This window comes from Mytilus californianus, unplaced genomic scaffold, assembly GCF_021869535.1.
Source record: "Mytilus californianus isolate M0D057914Y unplaced genomic scaffold, xbMytCali1.0.p SCAF_29, whole genome shotgun sequence".
In the NCBI taxonomy this organism is placed as follows: domain Eukaryota; kingdom Metazoa; phylum Mollusca; class Bivalvia; order Mytilida; family Mytilidae; genus Mytilus; species Mytilus californianus.
In genome coordinates, this window is record NW_026262678.1 from 1,441,822 (window position 1) to 1,458,072 (window position 16,251).

At 32.8% G+C, this 16,251-nt stretch overlaps 2 protein-coding genes across 4 annotated transcripts in view; one reads left to right on the forward strand and one right to left on the reverse strand.

Annotated features, from left to right (window-relative positions):
* Positions 1–16,251, forward strand: part of LOC127732869 (cytochrome P450 3A29-like) — a 206,215-nt gene that overhangs the window by 23,513 nt on the left and 166,451 nt on the right. The gene's annotated exons all lie outside the window — the stretch shown is intronic.
* LOC127732872 (alpha-N-acetylgalactosaminidase-like) overlaps positions 1–16,251 on the reverse strand; it is a 193,892-nt gene that overhangs the window by 8,029 nt on the left and 169,612 nt on the right. Inside the window, exons 1-2 of one of the 3 annotated variants that reach the window (XM_052242057.1) lie at positions 10,323–10,409; positions 607–757 (exon numbers count right to left, since the gene is read on the reverse strand). In XM_052242057.1, coding sequence (XP_052098017.1) covers positions 607–755 — 149 coding nt within the window. In that variant the 5' untranslated portion in view covers positions 756–757; positions 10,323–10,409. Of the gene's footprint in view, positions 1–606; positions 758–3,599; positions 3,649–10,322; positions 10,410–16,251 lie in introns of those variants that run through there. The other 2 variants (XM_052242055.1, XM_052242058.1) reach the window with 2 other exon arrangements.

Genomic DNA, 16,251 nt, shown 5'->3' on the forward strand with positions numbered 1-16,251 from the left:
TAACGTCTCCATTGTGACTAGACGTAACTGCGTATTGATAAATATCCTGAACAGTTAAATGAAGGCCCCATATTGGCAAGGGTTTACTGCCGGTCGGAAGACGACCACAAGTGACCATATTTCTATTCCCCAGTCAGCCACCCATTGAAGACAGTAAGGTGACCTCTACATGTCCTTTTAAGTTAACTTTGTACTTTTCATTCGAATGATGCCGTATTGGCGTACATCCTAAGTCAACTTCAATATATACACTTTTAAAGCACCATATGATATACAGCAAAATAATTATTGTTACAACAAATTACTGCACACATTTTATTTTAAGGAAAAAGAAAATACTTTTTTTGCACACTGACTTAGAGAATGTTGATAATGATCTTCACCTATTTTATGATCCATAGTATTTAAAAAACGGATTTATTTAATATGTTTGACTCGAGCTTGAACGTGAATGGTTTTAACAATTTATAGAAAACTTAACAGTGTTACATTTTAGGAAACATATCGGAACTTTCTTTTTCTGTGGAAATACATTTATTTCACTGATAGCTGAAAGATAACTCAGTAAAAGAGCAATAATTCAAAAGACTAAGTTTTTATATATACCTTATACAATTATCTGGATCGTTTAAGCAGTCAGTGTTACATCGGAAACGTTCCCAAGACAACCATCCCATCGGGGGAGTTCGTCCAAGTCCGTTATCTAAGGCATTGGTGATTGCTAATACTACTACGCAAAAAATCAAAATGTTCATGTCTGAAATAAAAAAAATCAAGATTCATTTTACGTTTTATTTAAGATCGATTGCTTTATAAAGGATGGTTTAGTTGATCCCTTCAATGTACTTTTTTCTACTATTGATCATGAAGATGCATCATTTAACAACAAAAAAATATACATTACTGTGCAAAATCTTAATACACTTCTTTTGTAAAATATAGTTAATTTAGTAATGTGTACACAAACTTAAGACTCCATTTAGCCTGTGTTGCTTACCTGGCATTGTTGCATGCAGTAGATACAATACACAAATAACACTAAATACTGAAAGGATGATTATGGCCAAGTTTGTTGCAATTTGCCTGGCAATTTTAGAAAAGATTTTTGAAATAGTTAACAACGATGACAGACGACGGGCGTCAAATGGTGGTAATGGCTAAAACCACCCTTTTAAGCCAGGTGAACTAAGAGAAAGAAGCAAGCAATAGCCAATGCTTCATTTAAATTGAAACAAGGTTTTATCCAATCATCGAAAGGTAAAGCTGTTATTTAAAGAAAGGATTCCAAGCTCAAACAGTTCTTTCCGACCCTTTTAGGATTCTACACTTTGCTGTTAACGACAACTTTTTGTTTGATCATATTTCCTCATTGCTTACGTAAATCCCTGGGTTCACACATATATATTGGTTGATGCTGTAGTCTTTCGGACTCTATTGTCTTTTCGGAATACATCTGTTCTTTTCTATGGCCAACTGCGTAATACTGAGGTAATTAATTGATCTAATGAATATTCATTAGCGTTTTGCAGTTGCTATATGGTTAAGTGTTTAACGAGACTGATTGATATCATACATCAGTAGTTAATTAATTAGAGATGCATGCGTGAAGTTTTCTGAAACACAAGATGTGTGATTTTGGGCGAACAGACCCGGATTCAGGTACATGTCACTTGGTACTCCTCTAGAGAGGCATCAGATTAAACGGCATATATCAACTAGACGTAACTGCGTATACAGCAAAATGGAATCCCTTCTTTAGAATTAGTTTTACTGTCGAGTGGTAGAAGTTCAGGTGACCATAGTTACTAAAATCCCTTACGTTCCCAGTCAGGAGCCTCAGTCATTCAGTGATTGTTTTTGGTTGCTGTCTGTCATATTTGTCTTCGTTTAATGTTTTTGTTATAAATCAGGCCGTTGGTGTTCTCGTTTGAATGCTTTACATTTTGTCATGTCAGGACTTTTTTGTATAGCAGACTATACTGTATGGTTTTTCTCAGGGTTGTAGGCCGGACGGTGACATATAATAGCTTAGACCCACGTCATTTGGGCTCTGTTGGATATCTGGCTCATTGTCAACCATATCTCCCTATTTTGATATTTTGTTTACAATCAGCTGTTTCTTTTCTCGTCCGTATAGCATACATATTGTTTCAAACCTCATTAAAGTTCAATACCGAGTGTGGAATTTGAACAACCACATGTACAAAATGATGTACATGCAGTTCCTTTGGTAAATTTAACGCAGTGTATTTCTATTTTACTTGGACAGATTTGATTGATTGGATAGTGGTAACTAACGCCCGGGACATATTCAGGAGGACAGGAATAAAACCTGCTATGTAAATAGACCGATTAGCCGAGTTAGATTCTTTACGTGGCAGTGGACAAGATTACAGGCAACAGATTGATTGATTGGTGATTGACGCCATTTTCAGCACTATTGTTGTTATTGTACTATTTCGTGGCGGTCAGTTTTTATTGGTGGAGGAAGCCGGTGTGCCCGGAGAGAACCATCGACCCTTGGTAGGAAAACTAACCATCCTGGTCAATAAAGATTAGTGGTTGAATGCACCTGCCACGTACGGGATTCGAACTCACAAACTCAGTGTTGACAGGCACGTGATACAGTTGTTCGACTACTTATATCACTCGGCCACTGAGGTTCCACACAGGCAACGGAAGGCGTTTCAAACAACCAATACTCTCAATATGTCTTGTCTCTGTATAGATACGACGTTTAACCTAAGCGAATCCCGGGGCATATACTTACAGGACTCAACAGGCACAGATAAAAAGTATAAAATTATACATACATGTTCAAAACAAATAGTTTTTTTTTTGTTTTTTGTTTTTTGCAGTGCTTCAACTGCAATTCACAACACGACGGTCTCAATCTTCAATTTTCAGTCATTAAAATAAGAGTCATTGCGCAAGCAACGTGTAAAACAATCAATTTCATTTTTAATGGTGCAAACATAATGTTTGCCCCATGTTAATTCAAGTTGCTTTAGATGCAAAGAAATTTAAAATAAAATAAAATTAACAAAAACGTAAATAATAATTAGACGTTTCAATAAGACAAAATAGCCGACGATGTCAGGACAAAAATATTATCCCCTTCTCGTGTTTTTCCTTCAATGTCTTGAAATCATAATTTTTTGCAGGCAAAGGCTGTGATATATTAATTAAATTTTGTCCTTTGTAGATTTTTTTTTTTTTTTTTTTTTTAATAAGCAGAACATGCAGAAGAACGCTCGTAAATATATTTATCTTAATATACACTATATTGCTTCTGTGCTTAAATCGGTGGCCTACAAAACCGCTTCACAGGCAATAAAATGAGTGCTGTACAATAAAAAAATTGTCAAAGTAAAAAATATCCGCCGGGTTTAATTTTTTTGTATTGCATTAAGTTATACACCGTGCGGAAGGCGTTCATAACAAATCATGTGAATAAAACTATACGGCCTTGTGAACATAGTTAAATTGTATACCCAAAAACGACCTCTACAAATAAAAAATATTTTCAGCAAAATGTCAAATTCATGTGTACAGTTAAAAATGCAATAAAAAAAATATCACAGTCCTTGTTTACCTACCTGTGTAAGATACTGTGTAAAAATATAATCATGTGACTTAAGATATTGATCTATCTTATGACCGAATCATGTGTCATTGTAACAGCAGGTTAAGATGGACATAAAGTAAATCATTATCATAAGAAAACGATAAGCAGATACATGTATACATGTGATTGTCTAATCAATGACGAACAATATATAGAATTATTATCACATGATCTGAATAAATTTATCTATTATAATGTTTATACAAATTCGCCTCAGTGTTAATCATACACTAAACTAGGTAAATTCTTTAGATTATTGCTTGTTGTCATTCAACGCCACTTAGGGAACGACCATTTAACTTCAAAGAGGGGGGGGGGGGGGGTTCTAAAAAATATTCTGTTCCCCAATTTGATGAAAAAAAATATTGTGGCCAAGCAGCTGACAAAGAAAAAATATTCTGAATCCAGATTTTCCCATACCTTAAGCTTGTAGTGTTAAATTTTGAAACATAATTTGATTGACAGCGTTGAAAAACTAAAAAAAAAAAAAAAAGTTTGCACATGTGGAAAATTTCTTTCTGACTCAGACAAAAACCATATTACCCTCCCTTTGAAGTTCAATGGTTGCTCCCTTATTATTTATGTGGGTATTATATTCTGGTGGTCAGTTCAATGTCTAGAGGAAAAAACGAAATTACACATATGCTCACACACAAAAATTAGAGGTGTAAAGAGACACATGTGAGGGTATGGAAGGTGGGGGGGGGGGGGGTGTGTCACTAGTACTATTTTTTATGTCATTTTCTTTGTTCTTTATAATTTTTGCCCATTATTCTCTATTCTTCGTTTTGTTGTCCCATTTTTTTTATTTCTTAATTTTTCTTTATTCTGTAAACCTCATCCAAACTTTCATATGTGTCGTTTTCATATCAATGTATTTGACAGAATATAAGTTCCTCCATATTATTTGTTCCAAAGAACTTTTAGCATGTAACTAAAGTTCCATTGGGAACTTTCCTTATATAATATTTTATCCAATGCTATAAGAAAATTTCCTTCACAAAGGATAAAATATTACATAAGGAAAGTTCCCAATGGAACTTTTGTTATATACTAAAAGTTATTTGGAATAAATATTATGGACAATGTTTTATATAATAAAAGTTCCAGGAATATTTGATAAATTATAAAATATAAAAGTTCCAGGAGAATTTGTTATAATATAAAAAGGTCCAGGAATATTTGTTATATTTAAAAGTTCTAGGAATATTTGTTATGTTATAAAAGTTCCAGGCATATTGGAATATTGGCTATATTATAAATGTTTCAGGAATAGTTATCATGGTTATTAGACAATTAAAGTTAGAAATATTTATTATATGATCAAAGTTCTAGGAATATATACTACAATATCCAAAATTATTTCTAGCTACAAATGTATGGAAGTAAATTTCCAATAATAAAGTACAGGCATTTTCATCTGAAATTTGTGGCTAACTTCATGCTTGACTAAAGTATAAGCTAAACTTTCTTCATTGGTACAGATTAACGGACCATTTAGTTAAGTAAGTCACAGTGGAGCATGCAGTAATAAAATATTAAAAATATATATTCTTTCCTTGTTTAGAATAAGAGCCATCGATTAAATATGTACAATTTTTGTTGTATTCCTCAGACTCCATTCTTTGTATGTACTACATGTACAGGTAAATGTCATGTGGGGTGAACATTAATTAAAATGTAATCAGGTGTAAAAAATCAAATGACACTCTTTCTTTAAAGGAACAAATATTATGAAACAATATATCGTTTTAGTTCCAGGAAAATATCTTATCAAGGTGGAAATAGTATTATGTAATGTTTGTTCCGAAGAACTATTATTATCCATAGTTTTGTTCCAGGGGGAACAAGTATTATGCGGAACAAATATATGTTCACAATTGTGTATCACGCCTTTAATCTCGGTATTGTATTGTAACAATTTATTTTATTCTATTTGTACAAAAACAAAACAAAAAAGGGAGTGGAGGGGGGTGGGGGTGGGTGGGTGGGTGGGGGGGGGGGGGGGGGGGGGGGGGGAGTTGTACAAAATTAAAAACACCAATAACCTTTTGTTCCCTGGTATGTATATTCTAAAATATACTACAATGTAAAAAATATTTATAATGTAGAGCAGCAATAAAAGCGCTGTTTCTTTACTTTTTGTATGTTTTTTTTTTTGCTGTGCATGTATTGATTTTGTGTCATGAATGGATACCCCTATTGCAAATCCTTTGTTTTTCTATTATTCAATTTGAATTGATAAGTCAATCCAAGTCACAATTTGTAAAAAGTAAACCATTATAGGACAAAGTACGGACTTCAACACGGAGCCTTGGCTCACCCCAAACAGCAAGCTAGTAAGGGTCCCAAAATTGACTAGTGTAAAACCATTCAAACAGGAAAACCCACGGTCTAATCTATATAAAAAAACGAGAAACGAGAAACACTATGTCTGAACCACATCAACAAACGACAACCACTGATCAACAAGTATATGTATATATATATGTATTCCGATCAGTTTATTTTTTGTTGTTATTATTTGTTCTATGGCACAAGTATCATTTACTTATATGACAATAAAGAATTAAATTAATGCGTATTGTATTAAAGGTACATACATGACACATGCACATGTAGGTACAGGTACACATTGTACATTGCATCATGTGTAGCATTGACAGTCATACTGTTTATAATATGTTGGATATTGTTTTGCATATTCTTACTAAATCTCGAACTAGAAATGTTTGCAGAACATGGTGGGTATATTTTTACTCAAAGAAATACTATCACGGTATACTTTCAATTGGTTGGCTGGTTCATAGAAGGTAGACTTTTAAAATTTGAGTTAATTCGACCCCTTTTCTCATCTCTGAAGAAAATTAAACTTTTCACCAAGATCAAATTATAAAATTTAGTTAAAACTACCTAGTATATCCCTCATAGTTTGCATTTATTTCAGTTCATGGGTTCTTGTACATTAAATCAACATCAAATCTCCTCTTCTCTTACAATATGGTTTATTCCCGATTGTCCCACTTTTTAAAATTTTAGAGTTCTGATTGTCCCACATTATTTTTATATTTTAAATCTTCTTAAATAAACAATGTAATTGTTGTTTGTTTTGCAATATCAAGTTAAATTAAATTATAACATGAGCATTCTAGTAGTTTATATCAATTTTATATATGAAAATATGAATTGTTGAATAAATCATCATTAAAATGCACTTTTGATTAATAAATATAACATTTTTGTAATAAACGATATCTAAAATGTTAGGTTATTTATAAATCAATTATCAATATTTTTTTTTAATTTTAAAGTTATTTAAATTTTAAACACATGAACGCAATTTTGTCTTCTTTTAATTTTTGTGAGCGCTCAGATTGAAAGGTCTATAGACTGATTTAAAAAACCAAATATCTACAATGACAATGTTACATAAGCATAAGCTATTTTGTTACCTAATAATTAGAACTGACATCATCAATCTAACAAAAATAGAGTGCTAGGTCCCAACATATACTTTCACTTAGGGAAAAGAGATAAATGTGACTCAGTAATGTCATCAGTGTCCTCTGAAAAAGATGAACTAATTGCTGTTAAACGTCCAGTGGCAAGTTGAATGCATAAGCAGGACATTATTTCGTTTTTTGTTTATGATTTTCTAATTCAAGGATTTTCATTTAATATTTCATATATTGTGCAAAACCAACATGACCGAAACGTTATGTCCATAAATAGCTGCTACTAAAAAAATTAACACATTAACCTATGTTTTTTTTGTTTTTTTTTGGTCTTTTATTGAAAGAAGACATCCATATGGATGCAAAACTGCATATATATATATGTTAATTACGTTAAAAATCACGAGCCAGCTTCCTTACCTATGTAAATTACAATTTTTGCTTTATCCTACTAATCGGTCTTTTAATGTTGTCCCTAAAAACTAAAAGTCTTACAATGAATCTATATATTTTGCTTTGAGACCTGAATATTTTCGAAAAAAAATTAACCGGTAAAAAATCATTAAAACAAAATTTGCGTTTCAGATTAAGAAAGGGTCCGGGAAACGCTCAGAATGCACGATTTTGCGTATTTTTTTCCAGAGCTTCTGGAGGCCTCACAATTAAAAGAGGCGAGTAATGGCCCTGATTTGCCCTAAATATCTTCTCTTGCAATGAAAGTTCGTTTAATATTTGTTTTCGAAAGCAATTGCAATGCAACAACTTTATATAAAACAAGTCTAAAGAAAAACAGAAAAACAGTAAAACGTTTTGTTTGTCTGCCTGTCTTTGAGTTTTTGGTAAAATTTTGCTGCAGGTTAGTCACAAATGCAACCAACCCATACCCTACCGATATTTCACATTTTAATTTCATACGGTACCAGTGGCGGATCCAGAAATTTTCATAAAAAGGGGGGGGGGGGGGCACTGACTGCCGAGGAGGGGGTCCGCTCCAGTCATTGTTCAGCGATTCCCAAAATAATCAATTTTTCCCACAGAAGGAGGGGGGGGGGGGGACCGGGCCCCCTGGAAAACCCTCTAAATCCGCCTCTGGGTACTGAGAAAAGACCGTCTTACTCTAAAATAGAAGACAAAAAAAAAATTCAATGAAAATGAAATAAGGCAAAATATAACTCATTGAGAATATAACATGGTTAATGCTTTATGAATCTATGAAAAAATCTGAAGATAAAGACGAAAAGCTGAAATAATACCAAAGACGCGAAAGTTTAATAAAGCAACAGTTCGAACACACCCACTGTCGACTGAATGTGACACTTGTATAAAAGGAAACATTACGGGTTTAAGGCAGATCATCAACCACCAACCCATTTATTAAAGTACAAAATAAGCTAAGAAAAATGCATTGAAAAAGAATACTGAAAAAAAAACAATGAATATATACGTTTCGTCTCTTATATTTAATCGTAAGCTATGGTAAAACTCTAAGAGGTAATACATTATAATTTTGTAAAATATAGGTAATTCAGTACTTAATGTGTACACAAGCTAGATACTCCAATTAGCCTGTGTTGCTTACCTGGCATTGTTGCATGCAGTAAATACAATACAAAAATAACACTAAATACCGAAAGGATGATTGTGGCCACGTTTGTTGCAATTTGCCTGGCAATTTCAGAGGAGAAGATGTTTGAAATAGTTAACGAACAACGACAGACAACGGACGTCAAATAGTGGTAATGGCCAAAACTACCCTTTTAGGCCAGGTGAGTTAAGTGAAAGAAGCTAGCAATAGCCAATGCTTCTTTTAAATTAAAAAAAAGGTTTCATCCAATCATCGAAAGGGAAAACTGTTATTCAAAAAAAGGATTCCAAGCTCAAACGAATCTTTCCGACCCTTTTATGATACTACTCTTTGCTGTTGACGACAACTTTTTGTTTGATCATTTTTCCTTATCATATTTATCGATTGACTGCTTATCTTCCCAGAAAAATTAATTCATGCATATTCAGGACGAGAATAAATTACCAATGAAAGACAAGAAGTTTTAGACGCCATTGTAAAAAAAAAATAGTCCAAAGCTAAAGGAACAGGAACTTTGTTTGCAACATACCGCAAACATTACACAATTTTTGCAAGCTGGGGTTCTGTTAATTGCAGGTACATGTACATGTAACATGGAACTCCTCTAACGAGGCATTAGATTAAACGGCCCCATATCGACTAGACGTGACTGTGTATACAGCAAAACAGACGCCCCTCTTTAGAATTAGTTTTACTGTCGAGTGGGAGAGGTTCAGGTGACCATACTTAATCCCCCCACATTACGTTCGCAGTCAGGAGCCTGTCATTCAGTGGTTGTTTATGGTTGCTGTCTGTCATAAAAGTCTTCCGTTTAACCTTTGACCTATGCGATCCCCGAAGCATGCTAACGAGAGTCAACAGGTACAGATAAAAAGTATAAAATTACAGACATTTTTTAAAAACAAATAGTAGTATTTTTCTAACCTTTATGAATAACATCGTGATAATAATAAATATCAAAAGTTCAACTCTTATAATGGATATGTTGCTTGTGGCAGGGTCGTAACTATACCTTGCAGTGCTTCAACTGAAATTCACAATAATTGTAAAGACGGTCTCTATCCTCAATTTTCAGCCATTTCAGTAAGAGTCATTGCGCAAGCAACGTGTAAAGCAATCCAGTTGCTTAAGATGACAAAATAGCCTACGATATCGGGGACAAAATATAATCCCCTTCTCGTGTTTTTTCTTTGGACTTCTTTTGTCTAATAAACTTTTTTTCAGGTAAAGGGTGCGATTTATTCATTTAACTTTTTATTCCTTTGTATTGTTTTTTTTAAATAATCAGAAGAACGCCCGTAAGTATATTTATCTTAATATACACTATATTGCTTCTGTGCTTAAATCAGCGGCCTGCAAAACCGCTTCACATGCAATAAAATGAGTGCCCTGGAATTAAAAAAATTATAATAATAACAAAATTAAAAAATATCCGCCGGGTTTAATTTATTTGTATTGCATTTAGTACAACACCGTGCGGAAAGCGTTCATAACAAATCATGTGAATAATACTACGTACGGTCTTGTAAACAAAGTTAACATGCATACCTAAATCGACATCTATGCAAAACAAGTATATTCACCAGACTGTCATCTTCATTTTTACAGTTAAAAATAAAATAATTAAAAAATATCACAGTCCTTGTTTACCTACCTGTGTAAGATACTGTGTAAAAATGTAATCATGTGACTTAAGATATTGATCTATCTTATGACCGAATCATGTGTCATTGTAACAGCAGGTTAAGATGGACATAAAGTAAATCATTATCATGAGAAAATGATAAGCAGATACATGTATACATGTGATTGTCTAATCAATGACGAACAATATATAGAATTATTATCACATGATCTGAATAAATTTATCTATTATAATGTTTATACAAGTTCGTCTCAGTGTTAATCATACACTAAACTAGGTAAATTCTTTAGAATATTGCTTGTTGTCATTCAACGCCACTTAGGGAACGACCATTTAACTTCAAAGAGGGGGGGGGGGGGGGGTCCTAAAAAATATTCTGTTCCCCAATTTGATGAAAAAAAATATTGTGGCCAAGCAGCTGACAAAGAAAAAATATTCTGAATCCAGATTTTCCCATACCTTAAGCTTGTAGTGTTAAATTTTGAAAAAATAATTTGATTGACAGCGTTGAAAAACTAAAAAAAAAAAGAAGTTTGCACATGTGGAAAACTTTTTTCTGACTCAGACAAAAACCATATTACCCTCCCTTTGAAGTTCAATGGTTGCTCCCTTATTATTTATGTGGGTATTATATTCTGGTGGTCAGTTCAATGTCTAGAGGAAAAAACGAAATTACACATATGCTCACACACAAAAATTAGAGGTGTAAAGAGACACATGTGAGGGTATGGAATGGGGGGGGGGGGGGGGGGGTGGGGGGGGGGGGTGGGGGGTCACTAGTACTATTTTTTATGTCATTTTCTTTATTCTTTATAATTTTTGCCCATTATTCTCTATTCTTCGTTTTGTTGTCCCATTTTTTTTATTTCTTAATTTTTCTTTATTCTGTAAACCTCATCCAAACTTTCATATGTGTCGTTTTCATATCAATGTATTTGACAGAATATAAGTTCCTCCATAATATTTGTTTTAAAGAACTTTTAGCATGTAACTAAAGTTCCATTGGGAACTTTCCTTATATAATATTTTATCTAATGCTATAAGAAAATTTCCTTCACAAAGGATAAAATATTACATAAGGAAAGTTCCCAATGGAACTTTTGTTATATACTAAAAGTAATTTGGAATAAATATTATGGACAATGTTTTATATAATAAAAGTTTCAGGAATATTTGATAAAATATAAAATATAAAAGTTCCAGGAGAATTTGTTATAATATAAAAAGTTCCAGGAATATTTGTTATATTTAAAAGTTCTAGGAATATTTGTTATGTAATAAAAGTTCCAGGCATATTGGAATATTGGCTATATTATAAATGTTTCAGGAATAGTTATCATGGTTATTAGAAAATTAAAGTTCTAGAAATATTTATTATAAATATGATCAAAGTTCTAGGAATATATACTACAATATCCAAAATTATTTCTAGCTACAAATGTATGGAAGTAAATTTCCAATAATAAAGTACAGGCATTTTCATCTGAAATTTGTGGCTAACTTCATGCTTGACTAAAGTATAAGCTAAACTTTCTTCATTGGTACAGATTAACGGACCATTTAGTTAAGTAAGTCACAGTGGAGCATGCAGTAATAAAATATTAAAAATATATATTCTTTCCTTGTTTAGAATAAGAGCCATCGATTAAATATGTACAATTTTTGTTGTATTCCTCAGACTCCATTCTTTGTATGTACTACATGTACAGGTAAATGTCATGTGGGGTGAACATTAATTAAAATGTAATCAGGTGTAAAAAATCAAATGACACTCTTTCTTTAAAGGAACAAATATTATGAAACAATATATCGTTTTAGTTCCAGGAAAATATCTTATCAAGGTGGAAATAGTATTATGTAATGTTTGTTCCGAAGAACTATTATTATCCATAGTTTTGTTCCAGGGGGAACAAGTATTATGCGGAACAAATATATGTTCACAATTGTGTATCACGCCTTTAATCTCGGTATTGTATTGTAACAATTTATTTTATTCTATTTGTACAAAAACAAAACAAAAAAGGGAGTGGAGGGGGGTGGGGGTGGGTGGGTGGGGGAGTTGTACAAAATTAAAAACACCAATAACCTTTTGTTCCCTGGTATGTATATTCTAAAATATACTACAATGTAAAAAATATTTATAATGTAGAGCAGCAATAAAAGCGCTGTTTCTTTACTTTTTGTATGTTTTTTTTTTGCTGTGCATGTATTGATTTTGTGTCATGAATGGATACCCCTATTGCAAATCCTTTGTTTTTCTATTATTCTATTTGAATTGATAAGTCAATCCAAGTCACAATTTGTAAAAAGTAAACCATTATAGGACAAAGTACGGACTTCAACACGGAGCCTTGGCTCACCCCAAACAGCAAGCTAGTAAGGGTCCCAAAATTGACTAGTGTAAAACCATTCAAACAGGAAAACCCACGGTCTAATCTATATAAAAAAACGAGAAACGAGAAACACTATGTCTGAACCACATCAACAAACGACAACCACTGATCAACAAGTATATATATATATATATGTATTCCGATCAGTTTATTTTTTGTTGTTATTATTTGTTCTATGGCACAAGTATCATTTACTTATATGACAATAAAGAATTAAATTAATGCGTATTGTATTAAAGGTACATACATGACACATGCACATGTAGGTACAGGTACACATTGTACATTGCATCATGTGTAGCATTGACATACTGTTTATAATATGTTGGATATTGTTTTGCATATTCTTACTAAATCTCGAACTAGAAATGTTTGCAGAACATGGTGGGTATATTTTTACTCAAAGAAATACTATCACGGTATACTTTCAATTGGTTGGCTGGTTCATAGAAGGTAGACTTTTAAAATTTGAGTTAATTCGACCCCTTTTCTCATCTCTGAAGAAAATTAAACTTTTCACCAAGATCAAATTATAAAATTTAGTTAAAACTACCTAGTATATCCCTCATAGTTTGCATTTATTTCAGTTCATGGGTTCTTGTACATTAAATCAACATCAAATCTCCTCTTCTCTTACAATATGGTTTATTCCCGATTGTCCCACTTTTTAAAATTTTAGAGTTCTGATTGTCCCACATGAAAAGTTCTGATTGTCCCACATTATTTTTATATTTTAAATCTTCTTAAATAAACAATGTAATTGTTGTTTGTTTTGCAATATCAAGTTAAATTAAATTATAACATGAGCATTCTAGTAGTTTATATCAATTTTATATATGAAAATATGAATTGTTGAATAAATCATCATTAAAATGCACTTTTGATTAATAAATATAACATTTTTGTAATAAACGATATCTAAAATGTTAGGTTATTTATAAATCAATTATCAATATTTTTTTTTAATTTTAAAGTTATTTAAATTTTAAACACATGAACGCAATTTTGTCTTCTTTTAATTTTTGTGAGCGCTCAGATTGAAAGGTCTATAGACTGATTTAAAAAACCAAATATCTACAATGACAATGTTACATAAGCATAAGCTATTTTGTTACCTAATAATTAGAACTGACATCATCAATCTAACAAAAATAGAGTGCTAGGTCCCAACATATACTTTCACTTAGGGAAAAGAGATAAATGTGACTCAGTAATGTCATCAGTGTCCTCTGAAAAAGATGAACTAATTGCTGTTAAACGTCCAGTGGCAAGTTGAATGCATAAGCAGGACATTATTTCGTTTTTTGTTTATGATTTTCTAATTCAAGGATTTTCATTTAATATTTCATATATTGTGCAAAACCAACATGACCGAAACGTTATGTCCATAAATAGCTGCTACTAAAAAAATTAACACATTAACCTATGTTTTTTTTGTTTTTTTTTGGTCTTTTATTGAAAGAAGACATCCATATGGATGCAAAACTGCATATATATATATGTTAATTACGTTAAAAATCACGAGCCAGCTTCCTTACCTATGTAAATTACAATTTTTGCTTTATCCTACTAATCGGTCTTTTAATGTTGTCCCTAAAAACTAAAAGTCTTACAATGAATCTATATATTTTGCTTTGAGACCAGAATATTTTCGAAAAAAAATTAACCGGTAAAAAATCATTAAAACAAAATTTGCGTTTCAGATTAAGAAAGGGTCCGGGAAACGCTCAGAATGCACGATTTTGCGTATTTTTTTCCAGAGCTTCTGGAGGCCTCACAATTAAAAGAGGCGAGTAATGGCCCTGATTTGCCCTAAATATCTTCTCTTGCAATGAAAGTTCGTTTAATATTTGTTTTCGAAAGCAATTGCAATGCAACAACTTTATATAAAACAAGTCTAAAGAAAAACAGAAAAACAGTAAAACGTTTTGTTTGTCTGCCTGTCTTTGAGTTTTTGGTAAAATTTTGCTGCAGGTTAGTCACAAATGCAACCAACCCATACCCTACCGATATTTCACATTTTAATTTCATACGGTACCAGTGGCGGATCCAGAAATTTTCATAAAAAGGGGGGGGGGCACTGACTGCCGAGGAGGGGGTCCGCTCCAGTCATTGTTCAGCGATTCCCAAAATAATCAATTTTTCCCACAGAAGGAGGGGGGGGGGGGGGACCGGGCCCCCTGGAAAACCCTCTAAATCCGCCTCTGGGTACTGAGAAAAGACCGTCTTACTCTAAAATAGAAGACAAAAAAAAAATTCAATGAAAATGAAATAAGGCAAAATATAACTCATTGAGAATATAACATGGTTAATGCTTTATGAATCTATGAAAAAATCTGAAGATAAAGACGAAAAGCTGAAATAATACCAAAGACGCGAAAGTTTAATAAAGCAACAGTTCGAACACACCCACTGTCGACTGAATGTGACACTTGTATAAAAGGAAACATTACGGGTTTAAGGCAGATCATCAACCACCAACCCATTTATTAAAGTACAAAATAAGCTAAGAAAAATGCATTGAAAAAGAATACTGAAAAAAAAACAATGAATATATACGTTTCGTCTCTTATATTTAATCGTAAGCTATGGTAAAACTCTAAGAGGTTCGAATAAAATCCCCTTGCCAGCATAATATCATTGCTTTCCTTCCCCTTTTCTCTAATTCCCGTGGTTATAATAACACACAGTAAAATGGCCCAGGCTGCATCTAAATCATGCGAGATATGTGATGGTGGTCATGGTCGTCATTACTGTCAGCAGTGTGACCAATTATTTTGCGAGAGTTGTAAAACTTCACATTTGCGCACAAAAATTAGCAAAAATCACACATTTATCAATGGACTGGATATAAACCATGGAAAAAAGCCGTTCTGTTCAGAACATGACGAACCTTTTATATTTCACTGCATAGATTGCAACACGGCTGTGTGTCAAATATGTGCTGTTAAACAGCACAATAGACATAACATGTCAGGTTTGAAGGAATCGGTTCTGGAACTCAAAGAAAAACTCATTAAATGTGTTTATTCAAAGGTCAAAGCTCTCAGCAACGACATACAGCAGCTTGAACGGGGAACCAGAGGATATCAGTTAGACATCAAAGCTGTAATCCAGTACATTACTGAGGATGCAAAAAGCATGAAACTTCTGATTGATCGAAAAGCAGAAGAACTGATTAAAACAGTGAGGGAACAAGAAGAAAAGAATGTTCAGAATATGTCGGCTTCCAACAATGAATTAAAAGATACTTTGAATAAAGTCAACAAAATTCAGAGAGCAGTTATAGACACAGCTAACATGCCCGATGTGGCACTGCTAACAAGGATTAAATATCTGCGAGGTGAACTAGACAAAATGGGGACAAAGAAGGTTCTTGCTATACCGGAAGTTAAATACTTTCAAAAGAATATATCAGAGAACGATATCGGGAATTTGCTTGGGGAGTTGTCATGCAGGTAAAATATAAGTTTAAAACAAGTTGAATTAAAAGATATGAATAAATGCATCATCATTAATTTATTTACTTGTTGTTACAAAAATAT